General features: G+C 32.8%; 1 protein-coding gene across 1 annotated transcript; it reads right to left on the bottom strand.

The window, feature by feature from the left end:
• Window positions 1–1929: 1929 nt before the first annotated feature.
• LOC114162589 (B3 domain-containing protein Os01g0905400-like) lies at window positions 1930–5690 on the bottom strand. Its single transcript, XM_028046520.1, has 6 exons — window positions 5269–5690; window positions 4068–4839; window positions 3637–3708; window positions 3447–3506; window positions 3226–3347; window positions 1930–2412 (listed from the first exon to the last, which is right to left on the bottom strand). The coding sequence occupies exons 1-6, from the start codon at window positions 5401–5403 to the stop codon at window positions 2155–2157; spliced, it is 1419 nt and encodes a 472-aa protein (XP_027902321.1). The 5' UTR covers window positions 5404–5690; the 3' UTR covers window positions 1930–2154.
• Window positions 5691–23967: the final 18277 nt, after the last annotated feature.

Below are 23967 nucleotides of genomic sequence, written 5' to 3'. Positions count from 1 at the left end.
GTGAATCACAATTCATCATCCATCATATTCATACAAAGTCACTCAATTCATACTTAAAAAGGCATAATTAGTCCATATATGTATTCAATATCCAAGAACGAAGAAAACAATCCACAAACATACCCCTCGCTTAGCCCTTCGCTCAGGTAGAAGAGCCTCACTCAGGCGAGAGGTCTCTCTCGCTCAGGTGAGCACCCTTCGCCTAGGCGAGGGCTCGAATCAGGAACAGTGGCACTGTCGTGCCCTCTTGCTTAAGCGAGACCTCCTCGCCTGAGCGAGATGGGCTCTCGCTCAAAACAAGAGCTCGCCGCTTGAGCAACAACTCACACAAGCAGCCTGGGCGAGTTGCTGTTGATCTCGCCTAGGCGAGACAGACTCGTTTGGGCGAGAAAACTAGGACCCGTCACTGTTCGCGCAGGCACATACATCTAATCTGACCCAAAACATGTTTTTCACAACTCCCAAACAGTTTGTAATTCAACTCACGAAACTGGACCAAGCATATAAGAAAACGAAATAAAACAGCAAGCCCTAACTTCCTCGTACCTGGAAAGGGCTAGTATAGGCTTTGACCCTTAAGCTAAACACCTAGTAGTTCCCAGAGCAGCTTCACGAACTGAAACAGCAGCAAGGACAGAAAGGCAGGGTGACTATTAGGGACCTTAATAAAGACCACGAAAACAGACGCGAAAAGGAAGAAGCACGGTACAAGAACCAACTTACTTGAGGCGAGGTGCACTTCTGAGCTAGTACGAACAAGCGGAGACCAAACCCTAGCAGAGAGGCGTCACTTGTTCTAAGAGGAAGGAGGCTGAATCTGAAAAAATGAAAAGAATGAAGGTTTCAGCTGGTTTAGGTGTCCTAGTTCCTTATGGGCCAACCCTAAACCCAACGCCTTTGGGGCAGTCCTTTAAAATAAAGGCGAAAAAAAAAACAAGCGGACCTTACAATATGTTCATCTTATAAATTATTTTTTAACTCGTCTTACAAAAATATATATTCATCTTAAATTATTTTCTAAATTTTTTAACTCGTCAATACAAATTTCTTCCAAAATTTTATAAAACACTATAAATATTACTACATTATATTTCCTATCTTAAAATATAATATTTATTTATTTTAAATACTTTTTTTAATTAAAACGAAAAAAAAAATCCAACTCAAATTCGTTTTCATCGGAAGCCGATTTTCGACTTGTTTTACGTAGCAGACTAACAAATTCCACAATTTCGGGTCCCAGCGTACCGAATTCCAAATTGATAAAAAAAAAACTCTCTTTTCCTTGTAATTGTAACATTCATTGTCATATCCTATTTGGGTAAATTTAAAGTGAAATAAAAATAAAGTTTAGTTTTTGTAAAAGTGACCGAAAAATACTGTCAAAACATCCTTAATCAAGATTGAAAAGTATGATAATTAAGAGAGAAAAGTATGATACGAATGCGATTTTTGCATCCTAAATATAAGTGTTATTAATGTTATAAAAATATAATAACTAATAATAATCAATGTTTTCTTAAGTTTTTTTTATTTATTTTTTCACTTAAAGCAATGGAATATGTTCGAAAACCATGAAAATAAAATTATAAGTTGTAAAATGTACTAAAAAAATCCTCAACAAAATATGATACTCAACCCAATTATTTATTTTCAATCCTTAAATAAATAAATTTTGTATTTTCGTCTCCATTTTCAATTTCACTATACTTGTCTAATTAACTTCACAACATAATTGTACATAACTTTGTACCATTTTATTAAAAAATAAATATTATAAAAGAAAAGTTAAAATATCTTTTTGTCCCAATTTTTGTCTAAATTTTGTCAAATAAGTCCTAATTTTGTTTTTGTACTCAAAACGATCATGAAGAGTGACTGGAATCTTCACTATTCGAGACTAGCAGTTTAAGAAAAATTGAAAGTGACTGAAGTAAACAAACATCATTCATTGGCAGCATCCATAGTTTTAGAGGAACTGATACTAGTTGGATCAGAAACCACAAAAGTTACTGATTGATTCCATTACACAAACAAACTAGCGAAATAGATGGCAAGTTCTTCATTGAAAAGAAACCATTGTGTAGCATGTACCCAAAAGAAAACAGACCCAAACACTGCATATGCTTCTCTGTAATAATATACCAACAAACATCACTTGTTGTGGACTATCTGAACAGATAAGATACGTTTAGAGTTGCACTCCTCAGCCTCAAAAATACACTCATCTTTTGGCTGAATGTTATTAGCTCTGCTAAAATCTAACCATCCATGTGCCAGTAATTTCAAATGCGGTTTTTCATGATAATAGACCGGCCACAATCTCCTCAGTGGATCCCGAAGAAATACTAATATCTTCCTTTGCTGATCTACCTTTACCTTGCCAATTAAAGGCAGGCATGACGGCAATTTCTGCAGCAAAATGATAAGTACAAGTGCTCAAACAAAGATACAAGAATCAGCACTCACACGTAGAAAAGTTTTAAGCTAAATGAAAATAGTCAATTTGGCATTCAAAATACAAAATGGAATGGCTCTGGGCAAGTGTGTACTATGTGTCGGGAAAATCACTACATTTTACCCACAAGAATCATCTAATAACATAGAAATAAGATTATCAAGGATAAACAAGATATAACTTGAAAATTCCAAAAACAGGAAAAAAAATATCAGGTTCATTGTCCAAAAGAAAATCAGAGAATAATTACTATATGCAAATTTTTACAACATACAGAAAACACTTCCAACTCTTTGACTCCAAATACACTCAGATTCTCCAAGCAAGAACTTAACTATACTTCACAATATTCTACTTACAAAGGTGTAAAAAAAGTTAAACATTAGCTCAAAATAACTTTGACTTAGGTAACTAAAACCATGAACCTAGAGTTCAATATAAAACCATCAGCACTCACTTTTTTACTTATCTTAAAAGAAATGAGACTTTACGATATGCATATTTTTATCATCCTCAACCGTGCTTCTAGTGTTGATCTCTGCTCAAAATTGGAATTTCATCTCATTACTCCAGACAGTAAAAATTGGCATTAAAGGATAGCACAGGGTATCAAGAGATGAAACTCTAATTTTGATTAGAGAAACTATAGTTAAGTCTTGTCCTAAATAAACGTAATTCCAGTTTGTAACGCAAAATCAATTTACAAGATAAACTAGATAACAACAATAAATGGAGACAAGGTGAATCAGGGACTGTTAATACTGTACAAGGAAAATGTTATCATGAGGAACCACACAGGAGAGGTGTGCAGTAGTTTTAAAGTGACTCGCATTATATTCATTAAATATGTCAGAATCCAACAGCCCCTCCTTAATTTCCTTCGGCAACCCTACAATCACACAGAAAAGTTATCATGAGTGAGAATCTGGTACTGCAAGTTAGTACAGAGAAGTACATTCACAAAAAGTGATTTAGGGGGATTCAACACCTGTTGCTTCCATTTCATTGCGAGTTATAAGCTCTTTCTTCAACTTTTTAGACACTTCGCCTGTAATCATAATAGAATCGATTAATTCAGGTAAATTATGAAGGGGTTCCTAGGAGAAGTACATGTATGCATTTATAACGAGATTCGAAGTGATAAAAAATTTCAACAGTGGTAAGAGAAAAGAAAACACCTGTGAAATGAAATTCATCCATGGAGCTGTCCAAGTTGGGAGTGATGTCCACAGGCAATTTCATCATTTCACCTGTAATCATAGTAACTGATTAATAACCTTGGCAAATTAAAGGGCTTGTTTGAGAGAATATTTAAGATGCACCATTATGAATATGAGCATCAATGAGTTTTGAGATCCCATTGAACTTCTGTTTGGTGTCGTGAAAACCACCAATACGTAGAGTATGTTCCTTTACAGAGATTGCAGAATGATCAGTTCTCTGAAAATAAGGCAATTAAAGTACAAGAATCTAGGAAATCATGGAAAAATTAGAAGTCTGAAGCACTACTAGTGTGTAAGACAAATTAGTTTTAATAGGATGATATTTATGTGATCCTATAGCAACTTTAAGTCTCTAGAAATGAAAATGAAGCTACTCTATTAAGTACCTAAGTCCTCAAAAAATTGGTACTCTTGTGCTTCCGCGTTTGACAAGATGGCTTTGTTCTCTTCAATTTCCAAATCAGAAGTCTTGTCATGTGTATATGCGTCTGCCTCACCAAGAGAAACACTTCTTACACATACTTGAAGTTCAGATATATCCAAGGCAACTTCAGTACTCAACACCCCTTCAAGCATAGTATCTTTACTGCATATCATTGCATCCTTTTCAACTATATTGGATTCATAATCAACATTAGAAACTTTTAAATCTCCGTTCTCACTTTTCATGGTCCCATCATCCCCATGGCTCTGGTCAAATTCTAGGCTTTTTGAATGACACGGGTCTTCACTGTGATCTGGTATGAGCACATGTTGATCACTCTCTTTAGCATTTTGTGGTACTACTAAGTGAACCTCGCTGCACTGCCTTGGCGCATTGAGTTCTTGTCTGACCAAGATACTATCTCCAACAGGTGACCCAATTTTGCCCCTTCTTCTTTTCTTCTGATTTCTTCTTTTAGGAAGACCAAGCTTTTCACAGGCAGAAGTATCGTAGATCTTGACATCAAAGTGCAAATCCTTAATGTAATTGAGTACCAAAAGATATCCAACTTTAAGCCCATGACCCGATGAAAAAACACTCCATCCCTCCCCAAAAACAAATGAACCATTAACTTCTGATATTTTAACCTTCCACTGCTGCCCACTTGAATCATTGAGATTGATTTTCTTATTAACCATGTTGGCCACAATACTACTAAAAGCAGGAGGAATACACTGCAGTTTAATAAGATGTTGAGCAATAGTATAAAAGATCAGAACCCATGGTCAATATAAAGATTAATATACCAAAAAAGAGTATCTGCTTCAGGTAACAAAATAATATTAATGAATGTATGATCTACTAAGCGCCATCAAAGAAAAAAAATCACTTGTACAATGTTACAGAAACAGAGAAGAAAAGAGCAATAGAAATCAATATCTGGTATACATTGGAAAGAGTTCAAACCAAAATCTTATTTGGTCAAAAAGTGGTCAATCTTTTTGGCTAATAAAGGCTGGGGGTTACATTTTTTTGATCATTTTGAAGAGTCCGTATAAACAGCATAATAATAATAGATCACAACCAACACTTTATCAACTTATATACGTAAGAGATGGTGTTGATGTTTGAAAAAGGAAAGTAAAATGCAGAAGAATACGAACCAAAGTTGTTAAATAATCTTGTCTAGTGATGAACTTGAAGAAAGAGGTTGGTGAGGTTTGTTTGGTTTGGTGGAACAAAAGACAGTTGTGGGTGCAGGCAGCACAAACAGAAACTCCTTGTTCCTGGCCACCCATTTTTCCTCTCTTCTCAATGGTTCAAATTTCTCTCCTTAACAACGCACAAAAACAGAAACCCCAAGTCAGCACCTTTTTTTTCCTTTCGTACGCAGGAGTGAACAAAGCACAATTGATAGTCGGGGAGTTTTAGAAGAAATTGAAGAAAGAGAGAGAGAGGATGACAGCAATCCAATCAGCAGTTGACGTGACCTTCTTTGAACACGTGACGTGAGAGATCAGAAGCTCTCACAGTTATTTTTCTGACACCAGATTCTCTCGGGGTTTTAATGTAGTTAACCTTTTATGAAAAATGATACGGTGACACTTTATTTTTTGACAAGAATCTTACGACATGACGTGATTGTTGATTGGACAAATTTTTTTCAATTTTTATGATATCCACGGTGGCGCCGACTCTTTTCTAAAATCATTTGTTCATCGTTCTAAGATAAAGTTGCTATCGCCCTTTCCAACTTTTCTTCTTTCTAAAAAAGTGAAGTTAAGTGTCATCTTCATCCTTTTCAATTTCGTATTCAAACTGTCTTCAACTCTTGTATCTCTTTAATTCCTGTTTGTGTATCTATTGCACGAAAAGTTATTAGTTGTGCTTCGTATCCATTTCCTAGCAAGGATTTGTGTGGTTGTTGGAGTCAAGTTAAGGTTGTTGTTGTCTTCCCTTCCATTAGTTTGTAGGAGTTTTGAATAAGTTTATAGGTGTCATTTCTTTGAACAAGCTCGATGGTTGTGCGTGGTGGTAGATTTGATTTTTTTTTTGTCTCTTATTTTTGTATTAGGTATTTTTTTTTGGTTTTTAGTTTGAAATGTTGGTTGTAGAGGTTAGGGTTAAGTAAGTCAATTTTTTTTTTCTTGTTGCTCCTAAAATTATGCCATTGAGATTGTTCTTTAGGTTCAGTTTAGGGCATACAATTTCCAATTTCACGATCCCTATCAAAAATTACAGTTAAATTTGACCAAAAACTCAAATTCACAACCAATTAAAGCGACACTAACCACTTTGCCGTTTTTGTTTTCTGCTTCGCATCTTTCTCGGTGCTTACTATTGATAAAAGATGCGATTGAGCTCTGGATTATTTCTATTTGTACAACCAATTCGGGTATTATATTACTAAGTTTAATCTAGCAAGTTTTTTTTTTTTGTAATAATGAGTTAAGGGCTTGGTTTTATAATTTGTATGTCATTTTGCAGGTATAGGTGTCTGTGAATGTGATTGGATTTTTGCATTATTGGATGCAAATTTGTGATTTGTGACGGTATTTAGCTACGGAAAAGAATGGGATGGATCACCAATCATTTGGTTATTTCACTTTCGCATTGAATCAGGTAAAACCATTATGATTTTCTCTTTGATTTAAGGGTGTTTTATTTGTTAACTAGTTCAACATTGAAAGAAGCCTCGTTCGACTTTTGAAATTATTGAATATAAGTTTTGATGATGTAAGTGCAAGTTTGAATGTTTGAAGTAGCTCTAAAATCTTTTAATTAGCTTTAATATTGATTTAAATATTACTCAACATAGTTTATGTTTCTATCTTCATGTTAATGTACATTATTTCGTGAACAAGATTCATAGGGACCTGCAGAACTAGTTCCCAAGAATGAATTTCAGATAATGTGTGGCTCTCTAGGCTTTAATCTTTGAGGAAATCTTCCTATTAAGGTCTATAAAAACCTTAAATTTAGTTAGATATTCATTATCAATAGAATAAGAAACATTATATTCTTATTATATTTAGTTCAATCAATCCATGTGTGATAATTCATCAAATTTTCTTTCAAGTCATTTACAATAGCAAAAAACTATAATTCAAGTTATTTGCTTGTTTTTTAGCACTCCTTAGTCTTTTAGTAGTCCTTTAGTCTTGGTTATTGTTGACATGAGAAGCCAAGGTGGTTTGCTTCTTGAAGATTTGATGAAGATAGAATGAAACTCTTTTGAACTATCTTGAAGCCATTACCATTGGAATGAAGCCTACATTGATGAAGGAAAGGAGATTTGACGATAACTATGTTGATCAAGGCTGAAACGTGTGCTTTCCATGTAGTTACATCATTAAGAAAGTGTATTTGATGTTTGTAATTCATATTGTAGACCTTGTAGCATTAATTAGATGTATTTGGTCTTAGGTGTGTCTTTTAATCTGTTGAATGATTTTTCAACAGGTTAAAATATCTTTTTTAGTCTGTTGAATGGTTTTTCAACAGGTTAAAAGGTTGGCTGGAGTAGTCTTAAACTGCAACAAATTTAATCAGTTGATTTATTTTTTAATCGACTGATTTCACTTAAGTCAAGTGAACTCAACCAATTGATTTGAAAATCAACCTGTTGAATTTCGTAACAGTTTGACTATATAAGCTATGATTTTCGAAAGAGAGGTCTATTGATCATTTTAGAGCGCGATTTTGTTCTGGAAACTTGTGGAAATTCTCTCCTTCGTGATCATACGTGTTGCAACTGTTGAAGATTGATCTTGGATCAATTCTTGGAGCTTTTGGCTTGGTTTGAAGCTTGGAGAAAGTGGTTTGTGGTAGGCTAGGCTGTGCTACCACTAAGGTTTGATCTTTCTCAAGCTTTGTGTGTGTGTCTGGTGGTTTTCCAGGTCTGCAAGAGGGTTCTTACTGTTCTGGTGTGATTCTTGTGTGATTCAAGAGTCTTTTGTGGTGTTTTTGCATATTTTGGAAGTGTAAGGGTGAATACATTGTAAAACTTTTGAAATAGTGCAAAGTCAAGCTAAGGTTGCCTTGACAAACTGGATGTAGCTCAGGTTTGAGTGAACCAGTATAAAAATCTCGTGGTGTCCTCTCTTCTCTAACATTTCTCTCTTGCATTTTCTTTGTAAAGTTTAAAGAACTTGTGCTTTAATCATCTTTTTCATGTTCTTGCATGTTTCCATGGCATCTGCAACATTGAGCATGTTTGTATAATCATTTGGAACTGGTCTTGATCATTCTTGAGCATTGTTTCTGGTTTAAAACTCGAATTTGCATTTCTGCATTTTTTCCAGTATTTCAGTCGACTATTTTTGTGTTTCAATCGATTGATTATACCAGAACAGAATCTGTTTAGTAAAATCAATCTGTTAACTCTGTTTTTGATCGATTGAAAGTGTACAGTTCAGTACTGTTTGCATCTTAACTTGGTGATCTATTTGATTCAATTAAAGGTGATTTTTAGCTTGCAAAGATAGCCTAAATTTTTAATTAGCCAATTCAACCCTCCCTTCTTGGCTTTTCAACCATTTCAAAACTAACAATTGGTATCTAGAGCTAGGTACTTGAAATTTGCTCAAGTAGGGACCTAAATCTCTTTTGAACTACTTGAAATGGCTGAAAACAAGTTACCCTTTGGTGAAGGTGCCTCAATTCATAAACCCCCTATGTTTAGTGGCATTAATTACCAATTTTGGAAAATTAGGATGAAAATCTTTATTGAGTCAATAGATCAAGGGATATGGGATGCAATCATAAATGGACCATATACTCCTAAGCATATTGTTGATGATGTGCAGGTTAATAAGCCATGGACTCAATGGAATGAGGAAGAAAGGAGGAGAATCCAATATGATTGCAATGCAAAGAATATCCTCGCTTCATCTCTCAACATGGATGAGTTTTTTCGTGTTTCACAATGCAAGAGTTCCAAGGAAATGTGGGAGGTTCTTCAAGTGACTCATGAAGGAACCAATGATGTTAAGAGAGCAAGAAAGCATGTCTTGCTTCAAGAGTATGAGCTATTCAAGATGAAACAAGGAGAATCAATAGCGGATGTGCAAAAAAGATTCACTCGCATAGTCAACCATCTCATAGGTTTGGGTAAGGAATATGACAAGGAAGAGCTAAACATCAAGGTGCTAAAGTGTCTTGATAGATCTTGGCAACCAAAGGTCACAACCATCTCATAAACAAGAGATTTATCCACTTTGACTACAGTTGCATTGTTTGGTAAGCTTAGGGAGCATAAGATTGAGATGCAAAGGCTTAATGAGCTTGAGTCAAGTGAGAAAAAGGTTAAGAACATAGCCTTGAAGACTAGCACCAAGAAGAATGAGGAACTCGAGGATGAGGTGGCTAAATCAAGTGAAAGTGAGAACTTGAATCTCCTTGTCAAGAGGTTTGGTAAGTATCTCAAAAGGAAAGGTATCAAAGGTAATCCCAATAGGTATACTTCCAAACACAATGAATCAAACTCTTCTAATTTTACATGTTATAATTATGGAAAACAAGGACATATCAAAATTGAATGTCCAAATGCTAACAAAGAAAAGGAGAAGAGTGTTGATAGGAAAAAGGAGAAGAAGCCAAAGGAGAAACGTGTATACATTGCATGGGAGGATAATGATGATTCAACTACAAGTAGCTCCTCATAAGATGAGAGTGAAGAAGCCAACTTGTGCTTTATGGCTGGTATGAGTCATCTTCCTCGAGCCAAGTAAGTTCTCTAATCATAAATGACTATAGTCAATTGTTGCATGATTTTGAAGAATTGCACAATGAAGCAAACAAGATTTCTACATTAAACAATCGGTTGAAAGGCTTAAACAACTTGTTGGAAAACAAAGTTAGCCAACTAGAAAAAGAAACAGCTGATTTAAAAACTGATTTTGAGCATTTAGAAATGATTGACAATAATTCAATCGACTGTTTTAGAAATTAACCGGCTGAAAAACCCTGTGAAAACTGCACAATTTTGAAAAATCAAGTGAAATACCTTATAAAGACCTGTGCAAGGTTCACAAGAGGGGAAGCAAACTTAGAGGTTGTTCTTGGTTCTCAAAACTGTGTGTTTGGCAAAGCTGGACTTGGTTTCAATCCTTCTTTTCAAAAGAAAACCAAGAAGTTCTCTAGTTTCTTTTCAAAAAGTATGCCAAGTGACATGACATTCATTTCATGCAACTACTGTATGCAAAAAGGTCATGTTATTAAGAATTGTCATGCTAGAAAATATGATGTTCCTAAAGGGATTATGAAATGGATCCCAAAAAGATCAAGAAAGGCTTAACCATGTTGGACCCAACCTATCAAAGGGTACCATGTAATGAATATTTGTTTTGTAGGTTATCAAAAGTGAAAAGAAAGACTTATGGTACCTTGGCCAACTTAGTGACAAAGGTTTTAAAGTTGTATTTGAACCAAATCATTGTCTTATCTATGATTCATGAAGTAGTATTGTATTAATAGGAAAAAGAGTCAACAATATATACTTAATTGATCTGCATCATGCATATATAGCATACATTGCTTTCTTATAAAAGAAATGTTTTTCTAGGCTATGCTACACAAAGTCATGCATATAGAGTCTATAATAAGAGATTGATGACTATTGAAGAGTCTATGCATGTTATATTTGATGAAACTAACCCAAAGTTGCAAGATCAAGTGCCAAAGAATGCAGATGAAGAAGATCTACTTTAGAAACAGATTTCTGCTACAGAAAAGTCTACTGCTACAGGAAATCAATTGGCGGAAAAGGCAAAACAGTCGACTGAAAAAGCTGCAGACAACAACTTGCCCAAGGATTGGATCCAGCCTAGAGGTTTATTATAGGACAACATCCTAGGTGATATCAAACAGGGAGTTTCTACTAGACGTAGGATTGTATTTTGTGAACATGTTGCTTTTGTATCTCAAATTGAACCTAAGAATAGGAATGATGCTTTGAATGATAGTAATTGGATTGTGGCTATGCAAGATGAACTCAATCAATTCACAAGAAATGATGTGTGGTTTCTACTGCCTAAAACTAATGATATGAATATAATTGGAACCAAATGAGTTTTTAGAAACAAAATGGATGAAGATGGTAATATTGTAAGAAACAAAGCTAGACTAGTTGCTAAAGGTTATAATCAAGAAGAAGGTATTGATTTTGATGAAACTTATGCACCTGTAGCTAGGCTAGAAGTTGTGAGATTACTCTTAGCATATGCTTGCATGTGTAACTTTAAATTGCATCAAATGGATGTGAAAAGTGCATTCTTGAATGGTTTCCTAAATGAAGAAGTGTATATATCACAACCTCCTAGATTTGAGGATCATCTCTATCCTAACCATGTTTTCAAATTGAAAAAGGCCTTATATGGTTTGAAACAAGCACCAAGTCAATGGTATGAAATGCTAAGCAATTTTTTATTATCAAAAGGTTATGCTAGAGGTGCAGTGGATAAAACACTCTTCATTAGAAAACATGATAATGATGTTATACTTGTTCAAGTGTATGCTGATGATATCATCTTTGGTTCAAATAATAACACATTATGTGAAGAGTTTGTTGCAGCTATGCAGGGAGAATTTGAGATGTCCATGATGGGTGAGCTTACCTACTTTCTAGGGCTGCAAGTCAAGCAACTCAAGTATGGAACATTTTTAAATCAATCAAAATACTATTTTGACTTGTTGAAAAAGTTCAAAACGGAGGATTACAAGGAAGCTGCCACTCCAATTGCAACAAATTGTCTTATGGATGCAGATGAGGCTGGCCAACCAGTGGATTCAACCAAATATAGAGGGTTGATTGGGTCTTTGCTCTATCTTACAACAAGTAGGCCAAATATTCAGTTTGGAGTATGCTTATGTGCTAGGTTTCAAGCAAATCCAAAGGAATCACACTTTAAGGCTGCAAAAAGGATTCTAAAGTACCTTAAAGGAACAACCAATGTTGGTTTATGGTATCCATGTGATTCTAACATATCTCTTAGTGGCTTTTTAGATTCAGACTATGCAGGGTGCAAATTGGATAGGAAAAGCACAAGTGGTACTTGCCATTTGCTTGGATAAAGTCTAATCTCATGGAATAGCAAAAGGCAAGCTTGTGTGATACTTTCCACAGCTGAAGCTGAATATATTGCTGCTGGACATGGCTATGCACAAATCATATGGTTGAAACATCAACTTTTGGACTATGGTGTAAGACTAAGCAAGGTACCTTTGTATTGTGATAATACTAGTGCAATCAACTTAACCAAGAATCCAATATAACATTCTAAAACCAAGCATATAGAGATTAGACATCATTTCATTCGTGATCATGTTCAAAAGGGATATTGTGAAATCAAATTTGTTAAAACTGAAGATCAATTGGCGGATTTGTTTACAAAACCTTTGGCTAGGGATAGATTTAACAAGTTAAGAACTGAACTAGGCATATTAGACATCAAGAATGTGGTATGATGTGTTTGTAGCATGTTAATCTTATGTATTCATGCATTGGTTTCATAAAAATTGTTGTTGTATGCAAAAGTTGAAAACTGTCATATTCAACCTATTGATTTTGCATTTCAACGTGTTTATTTCACTTAAATATGCCTTTGTTTGCAAAAACATGATCTGTCAACTTGTTGTTTCTGTATTTCAATATGTTTATTTCACTTAAACTGCCACTGAATGATGAAATGTTGATTTGGTATGATTTTCAATCTGTTGTTTGCACAATTCAGTATGTTGATTTCATTAAAATTGAATCTGGAAAAATGGAGTTAAATTTTACGATTTTCAATCGATTGATTTTCAAAATCAGTCAGCTGATTTCACTTAACCAGATTCTGTTTGTAATCTCTGATGCTCTGATGTTATTTTAGTCGACTGATTCTATTTTTCAACGTGTTGATTTTACTTAAACTGTGCATTTACTCACAAATTGAATTGTTAAGTTGACCCAGTCAAAGAAAGCATCTTTTTGTCAGGTACTATCTGCTCTTAACTGCTCATTTCATCAGCCATGTGTTACTTTTACTGATTTGTTTGACCAAAAAGCATTTTAGTGTACAATTCCAATGTGCATGCAGCTCACATGATCTGAATTGATTGATTCTATCATAAAAACACATTGAAAACATCATGAATGCATGAGATACTGCTTTGGACTGCATTAAACTGATTTGGGTAACCTAAAACGAATTAAATAGAAAAATCTACACCATTTAATCAACTATTTCTAAAAATCAGCTTGTTCAATTATAAATACTGCACTTGTATTGCTGCATTTGCATCATACATCTCTTAGAAACAGCCATATCAACACTCATCATGCCTCGTCGTTCCCAAAGGGCTATCCAATCTGATGATGAGCACTTCACTCCTCCTACCCCAAGGTCTCCAAATCAAGAAAGTCATGGAAGAATTGAAGCATGGTTTGAGGATCATGAGGACAACATTCAAGTGTTCCTCATTGAGATGAATAGGAAGCAAATCAACATTCCTAAGGTGCTGAGGTTGTCATGGCTAAGGGCTGAAGGCTTTGAGAGCCTATTTCAACAACTCAAGCATCAAAAGTTGAAGACATTTCTTGAACTTTTAGGGAGCATCTATCCAGACTTGGTGAAGGTGTTTTTCACCAACTTGGAGTTCAAAAATGATGTGCTGCTGTCAAACATCAATGGTATTCAAATGGAGATCAACAAGAGAGCTTGGAAAGATGTGGTTGGACTCAAATCAAGGGGTGTGTAAGTGAGGAAAGGTGAAACTGGGGCTGTTCCAGAATTCAACAAGATGCAATACTATGGCCAATGCTTGAGGAATCTTGCTGCTGAAATCAAGCACTTCCATGTTGGTGGTCTCAAGGTGGATCAAAGGTTGCTTGATATGATTGTCATAAAAATCCTTGTTCCACGTGGTAGCAACCATTCAACATTGAATGAGGGAGATTTGATACTCATGTACTGCATTCAAAACAACATCCAAGTGGATTGGATCTATGTGTTTCGTGATAACATGCTGAAGGCCAAGAGGCTCACGGATTTTAGGCTGCCATATGTGGTTTTGGTGTCCAAATTCATAGAATACTTTGGAATTGATGTAGAGGATGAGCTAGAAGAGTCAACTGGATTGCTGAACCAAACCTCCAATCAAAATCTGCACAAATGGGCTTTCTCAAGGTGGGAAATGCATGGACAATTGCTGGAGTTGTAGTTGGTGGTGCATAGGACCATGAAGCTGGCCCAAGTGGTGTAAATCAAGAGGAAGAACCAACTGCTGGGCCCATGGACTTAATTCCCTACAACCCTCCAGAGGATAGAGGCCCTGTGTACTCACATTTTGAAAGGATGGTGCTGAACCAACTGCATGAGCTCAATGTGCCCCAATATGAACATCATAACTATTGCAATGAGAGGTTAAATGCATTGGATGGCCAAATTCATGATATCCATGATATGCTCCACTCATTTCAGACTAGAAATGATCCTCGGGATGACTGAGTGTGGTCGTTGTTTAGGATCAGGCATTGCATCATTGTGTTTGTGATTTTTCAATTTGAGTTCTGTCTATTTGAGTTGGTTGTTTTTCATTTCAGTCGGTTGATTGTATCAGCTTTATGCATTTGTTCTCTGTTTTCAGTTTCTGTTGGATGTATTCCCTTCCAGTATTACTGAAATGAAATTCAATGCTTGTTATCTTTATGCATTTGTTCTGTTTGATGAATCCAAAGGGGGAGAAAAATTGGAAAATTGGAAACTACTTTTAATCATCACATTGAACTAAGCATTAAAAGTGGAATCAATAATCAAATCTGAATATTATTGATAGGGGAAGCATGATCACATTTGTATACTTGCTAGCTTGTGTGTATTGCTACTGTAAAATGTTTTTCAGGTTCACAAGCTTGAAGCTAAAGTATCACTTCATCAATTGGTATCCAACAAATGGAAGATAGAAGAAAATAAATGAAACGAAATAGAGGTTGGCTTCATCAAATCAGGGGGAGATTGTTGACATGAGAAGCCAAGGTGGTTTGCTTCTTGAAGATTTGATGAAGATTGAATGAAGCTCTTTTGAACTATCTTGAAGCCATTACCATTGGAATGAAGCCTATATTGATGAAGGAAAGGAGATTTGATGATAACTATGTTGATCAAGGCTGGAACGTGTGCTCTCCATGTAGTTACATCATTAAGAAAGTGTATTTGATGTTTGTAATTCATATTGTAGACCTTGTAGCATTAATTAGATGTATTTGGTCTTAAGTGTGTCTTTTAATCTGTTGAATGATTTTTCAATAGGTTAAAATGTCTCTTTTAGTCTGCTGAATGGTTTTTCAACAGGTTAAAATGTTGGCTGCAGTAGTCTTAAACTGCAACAAATTCAATCAGTTGATTTATTTTTTAATCGACTGATTTTACTTAAAAGTCAAGTGAAATCAACTGATTGATTTGAAAATCAACTTATTGAATTTCGTAATAGTTTGACTATATAAGCTGTGATTTTCAAAAGAGAGGTCTGTTGATCATTTTAGAGCGCGATTTTGTTCTAGAAACTTGTGGAAATTATCTCCTTCGTGATCATACGTGTTGGAGCTGTTGAAGATTGATGTTGGATCAATTCTTGGAGCTTTTGGCTTGGTTTGAAGCTTGGAGAAAGTGGTTTGTGGTAGGCTAGGCTGTGCTACCATTAAGGTTTGATCTTTCTCAAGCTTTATGTGTGTGCCTAGTGGTTTTCCAGGTCTGCAAGAGGGTTCTTGTTGTGCTGGTGTGATTCTTGTGTGATTCAAGAGTCTTTTGTGGTGTTTTTGCATATTTTGGAAGTGTAAGGGTGAATACATTGTAAAACTTTTGAAATAGTGCAAAGTCAAGCTAAGGTTGCCTTGACAAACTGGATGTAGCTCAGGTTTGAGTGAACCAGTATAAAAATCTCGTGGTGTCCTCTCTTCTCTAACCTTTCTCTCTTGCATTTTCTTTTTAAAGTTTAAAGAACTTGTGCTTTAATCATCTTTTTCATGTTCTTGCATGTTTCCATGGAATCTGCAACATTGAGCATGTTTGTATAATCATTTGGAACTGGTCTTGATCATTCTTGAGCATTGTTTCTGGTTTAAAACTCGAATTTGCATTTCTGCATTTTTTCCAGTATTTCAGTCGACTGTTTTTCTTTTTCAATCGATTGATTATACCAGAACAAAATCTGTTTAGTAAAATCAATCTGTTAACTCTATTTTTGATCGATTGAAAGTGTACTGTTTAGTATTTTAGCTTGCACAGATAGCCTAAATTTTTAACTAGCCAATTCAACCCTCCCTTCTTGGCTTTTCAACCATTTCAAAACTAACAGTTATAACCTGCATTTGATTTGCAAAACATAAAACTTCAACTAAAATAAGCTAAAACAGGCTAAAATGTAAAACTATACCAACTAGCAAATGTAACTATCGTGCAACTACTTCAACACATTGTAAATGATATATGGAAGATAAAATCTAAGCTAAAAGTCACGAACCATTAAAGAAACAAGATTTGAAGTATGCAGACAAAAAAAATGCACTAGAGACATCAACTAGTTCTACTACTATACTACAAAGACTCAAAATGAAAGTTTAAGCTATTTATAACTAATATTCACTATCTAAGCAAGTCTGAAATAGTAAAAGACTATTAATACTTAAGCCACTTAACTAAAACCGAAAAACATGCAAAATCTAATTTTTAAACACCTAAAATGCACTATTTTATAGCAAAACCTCAAACTGTTTGCCACTTTTTAAATATAAACTGCACCTACCACAAAAATCCAAAAAATATGTTTTTAAATTAAAACTAAAGATAGTTGAATCAAGAATCCAATGCCAAAAGAATCAACTCAATTGGGTAACTGTGGAGAAAGTTAGGAATCTGACAGCCAACATAGCTCAAAGTTGTCAAAACTAGTAACTAGAAGGCTAAAAGTGGTAAAACTGAAAAATGCATTAAACTACCATAATAATATGTAAAGAAATGGCCCTAACAAGTTTAAAGGGGTAAAATATAGCAAAGAAACAACTCACATTACATAAACTACCAAAAACTCAAAATATGACTAATTAAGACCTAAAATTAGTGACTAAAATAGCTAAAACCTTGAAATTGTACTAACCTAGTTTCTAGAACTGCTAACTAACCATCTAGACAACTTTCAAATGATAAAAGAAACATGAGAACCAAGGTACAATTCGAAAATAACAACCAAAGTAAAATATGACTAGTCAAAACCCAAAAAGTTACACTTAAAGTTACTTATAATATTACTACTTTACTACTAGGATCAGAAATTGCACTGGTGATTTATGATTGAGACTTGAGATTGAGAGTTGTGTACCTTCACAAATTTTCATTGGTAGAACCTTGATAAATCCTAATATGGAACCATCTTTGAAATAGACTCCAAGAAAAAAACTATTTCACCGAGAACTTTGGTATGTTTATTGCTAATGATAAAGATTACCCTTTTTGTTTCATCTTGTGCCTGCTAGTTTGATGCATATAGGTTCATATTATGCAAATTGATTGTTCCATTATTGAGAGTTTTGGAGAAAAAGGAAGCATTTGTATAACTAGTAGAGTTTATCCCTCATTGGCTATAGACAAAGATGTGGAATGCAAAGTGTGGTGATCTTAGAACTGAATGCTTGGAGCATGAAGCATGCAGAATTTGACCAAGCAGAAAACATAAAATAGAAATAGTAGCTAACAAGGATGTGGATTATCGTACAACATTTTATTTTATCTAGTTATTTCATATTGTATGTTTTCCTTATTGAAACTAGAATCAATTTTTCTGAATAAATTTTTAATATTTTATGTTTTGTTCCAGATATCAATTTTGCCACCTATAGGTTGATTTTAGCACAAGACATGAGTGGGATGATGCATTTCCATGCTTCAAGCCCAAATGCCTTTCTTTTAAAGGGATGTGTTGAGATCCATGGAACAATCCATTTGCTTTCACCAAACATATAGCAACACAAGATAGTTGGTTTATAACGACATGTTATGCTTACATTTTTGATGTAGTAAACTGAAGTCATTTGTAACATTCATATGAATTGGTAGCTTTTAGGTTATGTTTGGTGGAAAGGATTATGATAATTATCCTATACTATTGTAATATTATGTTTGATGTGTCAACATTGTTTGTTAATGTAGTGTATTTCTTATCCCAAAAGGAACTAAGTTAGGTTTGTAACAACCTATGCATATGATAATTTTCTTTCTAAGTTGTGTATTCTTTATATATAATATTCGCTCATACATTTTCATTATGATGGTACTTAAAATATTTTTTCCTAATTATTCAAATATAGTTATATTTATATGTATTTATATTTATACTTATTGTGTCACATAGATTCACATATATTAAAATATTGATTTGAATACTAATTATTTATATATATTTTTAATATTTTTTATTGTTATATAAATAAAATTTAAATTTGTATAATTTAGTTTAATTCTTTTATTTGTTTTCATAATTTATAAAAAAACTCAAACTGAGTCAATTTTTATAACATTATGTAATTTGAATAATAATTTGTAATTTAAATATAAGGCTTAAATATACATTTGGTCCCTATTTTTGTTGATTTTATTCAATTTGGTCCCTATTTTCGTTTTATGTTCAATTAGGTCCTCATTTTTGTCAAATTGTGGTCAATTTGGTCCTTTTCACTAACGGTGTTTAAATAGTTAACGTTTTTGAACAGTACATGCCACGTGTCAGCTCCTGGTTTTTTTGATTTTTTTTTAAATTTTTTTTAATTTTTTTTTAAATTTTTTTTTAATTTTTTAAATTTCAAAAAAATGGTCCACGTGTCAAGTCATAATTGTGCCACGTGTCAGTTGTGGTAGTATTATTATTTTTGTTCAATTTAGTCCCTATATTCGTTATTTTTGTTCAATTTAGTCCCTATATTCGTTATTTTTGTTCAATTTAGTCTGACACTAAATTTAATATCTTTTATACAAATTATATTAATATCTTTTCTAAAATTGATCTTTAAATTTATTATTTTTTAAATTCAATTATAAATTATTAAATTTAATTATAAATTGAATAAATTCTTATATTTAATTTCTAAATAGAATATAATTATTTAAAATATTATGAAAATATAATTATTAATTTTTTTTCTAATATTTATATTCTAAAATATTTTTAAAATTGATATATAAAAATATTTTAAATATTCAAAATATTTTAGAAAAATAAACTAATATTTGTAAAATTAACATTTACATATAAAATATTTTAGATTTTAATATCTAAAATGCAATAAAAATATTAAATACTTTAAATTTAAATGTAAATTTTACAAATATTAATATATATTTTTAAAATTTTAATAATTATATTGTAATAATATTTAAATAATTATATTTTAATAATATTTAAATAATTATATTTTAATAATATTTAAATAATTATATTTTAATAATATTTAAATAATTATATTCTATTTAACAATTGAATCTAAGAATTATATTCAATTAATAATTAAATATTATAATTTATAATTAAATTTAAAAAATAAGTAATAATAATGTCAATTTTAAAAATTAAATGGTTCTATTTTCACAAAATTTGGGACTAAATTAAACAAAAATAACGAATATAGGGACTGAATTGAACAAAAATAACGAATATAGGGACTAAATTGAACAAAAAAAATAATACTAGCAGAAATTGACACGTGGCACAATTGTGACTTGACACGTGGACACTTTTTTTGAAATTAAAAAAATTTTAAAAAAATAAAAAAATTAAAAAATTAAAAAAAAAATTAAAAAAAAATTAAAAAAAAAATCAAAAAAACCAGGAGCTGACACGTGGCATGTACTGTTCAAAAACGTTAACTATTTAAACACCGTTAGTGAAAAGGACCAAATTGACCACAATTTGACGAAAATGAGGACCTAATTGAACATAAAACGAAAATAGAGACCAAATTGAATAAAATCAACAAAAATAGGGACCAAATGTATATTTAAGCCTAAATATAATTAATGTTATATCCTAACATTATTTAGTTTGTCATGATGAGCATCAAACACTTGATTTGTATTATTCTATAATATTCTTATTTTATTATATTATATTCTGTCATCCTTTCATATATGTTCATTAGGCGAGCCCTTAGTTATGAATAATTATTTGTGCAATGAAAGAAGAAAGAAGTTACTCGTAGAAGACATAAGAGTAAAATTTGTATGTATGATTCAATACATTAGAATGCCCTGAACATGTTTTCTTAACAGGGCTTTACAATGTGAAAATCAGGTAACATGGATAAACACTTATTTGGTCTTTAGTAATCACATAGCTTTGATTTATAAATTTTTTTCCTATAATTTGATTTAAAATAGTTCATAAATCACAAATCATTATATTTTTATATTTTAAATTTTCATGATTAAAAAATTATAAACTTAGGAAATCATAAATATATGTGGATAATAATAAATATTAAAATATTTGAATTATGATATTTGATAATAGTGTAAATGGTTTAATTATGGTATGAACTGTTTTTGCTTATCCATGCCTACATAAGTGCTAACTTGTGTTATTGATTTTGCACTTGTGTGAGTTGTTCTAGGAAATATTTTTTTATTGTTCATTGTCATCATTATCAGTGGAGAGTATATGGTGCTCATTGAAGGAATGCATTTAACTAAGTTTAATCCATACAAAAATATTAATATATCCCCATACTACATGCCAACTCGTGAGTGAATAACTGCTAATTCAGGACAAATGATTTGCACATCAATATTTCTTTGTTGGATAACTTCAAAAGTGAGACTTTCATGACTTGGGTTCATGACTTCAATTTAAATCTTCATTCTCCAGTTGTTTAAGCTAATTATGAGTCTCCCTTTTTTGTTTTGAAAAAAAAAAGGTTCCATTGTTTATTGTTTATTTGCAGTCTAAATTGTATTTGGTAACCCATGCCTACATAAATGCTAACCCGTGTTATTGGTTGTGCACTTTTGTGAATGGTTCTAAGAAACCTTTTTAATTGTTCATTGTCATGATTACCAATAGGGAGTATATGATGGTCATTGAAGGAATGCAATTAACTAAGTTTAATCCATACGAAAATATGAATCCACCTTGATCGAGGTCGTACTCGATCAAATAAAACAAATTAAATGCAATATGTGAAAGTTGAACTGAGTCGTCTCCCAATGACCAATATTTTCGTTCAAAGCTTGATTCCCAGATTTAAACACAACACCAAAAGGGAGTTTTGATGGATTCGTACAAAAATTTAATTTACAAAATTGCAGAGAAATTTAACAAATTACTTGTTCTATTCAATTTTGCTCCCATGAACCCTAAGTTAATCAACTAAGCGAAAATTACCATGGATTCATTATGTCATTAAGCACAACAAATTTCAGGCAGCTAACACCCATAGATTTAAGCAAGTTATGACAGAACCCATAAAAATTAAGCATGAATACGAGCAATTAATGTGCACAAAACCTGAATTTGAGATTAAGCATGCATCAAAAACGCATTTTATCATGAAAACACAACCTGAAAGATACAAATCCGGACACAACCCAAAAATGACCAACAATCTCATGGTTTCATTTCAATTTTGTCAAGGAATCAATGCAATCGAGTTTACCTAGTCATAGTATTCGAAAAATATCTCAAACAAAAATGAAAATGCATTGAAAGTGAAAGATTAGATGAAAGGAAGCAAACCAACGAAATTTGAATTGAAAATAGATGAAAAACGAAATCTGTAAAATCATCAATCTGTAAAAGAAAAACGAAGTGGAGAAACCCCAAAAACGAAGTGGAGGCTAAGGCTGCCAAAGAGAGGAAGAAGAGAGCCAAAAACCTAGTTCCCTACTTAAAAACGTGGTCACATCACTGCTACAAATTCTCATATTACAAGAGAATTTTCTTGCAAATTTGTTAAAAGAATTTGCAAGAAAAGGCTTTTTCCTACTATTTTTTCTAAGAATTTTAATTGGCAGGTAATTCCTTTATGGGTAATTATTTCCTACAAAATTATAAAATTTGCAAGTATTTTCTTACAAAAGTTGTTGCGAAAAGTGTTTTATACAAAATATTTTGCAAAAAAATTGGCAGTAATTTCCTGCAAATTTATTTTTCATAACAAAATTTATAAGTATTTCCTACAAAAATAATTTCAAAACAAAATTGGCAGGAAATCTAAGCTTTTTTAGTAGTGCATCAAATTTGCCACTCCTATTTACAAAAATGGCATTCTGTGACTCAGAATTACAAAAATGTCACTATGGGTTGAAAATGCTGGCCCAATGACATGGACGGGCTGATTGACATGACGCAGATGTGGCAATGATGTGGAAATCACGTGGCAACTCTCTCTTGACCTTAAGATAAATGCCCAAGCTCCAAAATTTGCTCCACATAATACCTAAAAACAATTACAAACAATAATTAGACCAATAAATGTCAAATTACTCAAAATTCAGAATAATGGCTCAATGAAGCCCAATTGAGGAAAATGCAGTAAGAACAACAATTTATCACTGAACCACTATCAAGATAGGCACAAAAAGGTAGTGGAATAAGGAAAAATATTGACTCATCACACCCCCATAGTACGTGTCAAGTCATGAGTGAATAACTGCTAACCCAGTACAAATGATTTGCACATCAATATTTCATGGTTGGATAACTTCAGAAGTGAGACTTTCATGCCTTGGGTTCATGACTTAAGTAGACAACTACATGTGACATACCAGGGTTAGCACTTATTTTCATTGTTGTTCACACATACATCAAATACTGAAATGTATAAAAATTATTTGTAAGTTGACAAAAGTGGAAAAGTAGTGCACCTATTTTGGGGTTCAATTATGAAGACTTTGAATTACAATAAGTTTAAGGTAAAAAATAGTGTGAATTGACACTCTATTGAATTTGTGAAGAAGTTAATACTAGGGTTAACACTTATTTGAATTGTGGTTCATACATACATGAAATACTTGAATGTATAAAATTTATTTATAAGTTCAGAAAAGGAGAAGTAGTAGACCTATTTTGGGGTTCAATTATGAAGTCTTTTTGAAGTAACACTTATTTGCATTGTAGTTTGCATATACATCGAATACTGGAATGTATAAAAATTATTTGTAGGTCTTGAAAAGGTTAAGAAGTAGTACACCTATTTTGGGTTCAATTATGAAGACTTTGAAGTACAAGAAGTTTAAGGTAACAAATAGTGTGAATTGACACTCTATTGACTTCGTGAAGTTAATACTAGGGTTAGCACTTATTAGAATTGTGGTTTACACATACATGCAATACTTGAATGTATAAAAACTATTTATAGGTTTAGAAAAGGAGAAGTAGTAGACCTATTTTGGGATTCAATTATGAAGTCCTTTTGAAGTACAAAAACTAAAATCTAAAAATTAGAGTGAATTGGCACTCTGTTGACCTCGTGAAAAAGTTAAGACCAAGGTTAACACTTATTTGCATTGTGGTTCACACATACATCGAATACTGGAAAGTAATAAAAATATTTTTATAATTGTTGAAAAGGAAAAGTAGTGCACCTATTTTTGGGTTCAATCATGAAGTCTTTTTTAAATACAAGAACTTTAAGGTGACAATTAATGTGCATTGGTACTCTATTAACCTTGTGAAATAGTTAATACCAGGATTTATGTAGTGGAGGGTTTTCTTTTCAATCTGCGGGGGTTTTCACTCTCTGCAAATTAATTTGGAGAGGTTTTCTAAACCTCCATAGTTAGAGTCACCACAAGTCATTTGCAGAGATTATGAACAACCCCTAATATTCAAATTATATT

Source organism: Vigna unguiculata, chromosome 9 (genome assembly GCF_004118075.2).
Source record: "Vigna unguiculata cultivar IT97K-499-35 chromosome 9, ASM411807v1, whole genome shotgun sequence".
NCBI classification, from domain to species: Eukaryota; Viridiplantae; Streptophyta; class Magnoliopsida; order Fabales; family Fabaceae; genus Vigna; species Vigna unguiculata.
This window is presented reverse-complemented; position numbering and strand designations above follow the sequence as displayed.

Excerpts from the sequence above, each read along its gene's own strand:
- LOC114162589 (XM_028046520.1), bottom strand. The coding sequence starts at position 5,403 with ATGGGTGGCCAGGAACAAGGAGTTTCTGTTTGTGCTGCCTGCACCCAC. Across the intron at positions 4,840-5,268 it reads AAGATTATTTAACAACTTTG|TGTATTCCTCCTGCTTTTAG; the intron begins GTTCGTATTCTT and ends ATTAAACTGCAG. Across the intron at positions 3,507-3,636 it reads GGATGAATTTCATTTCACAG|GCGAAGTGTCTAAAAAGTTG; the intron begins GTGTTTTCTTTT and ends TTATGATTACAG.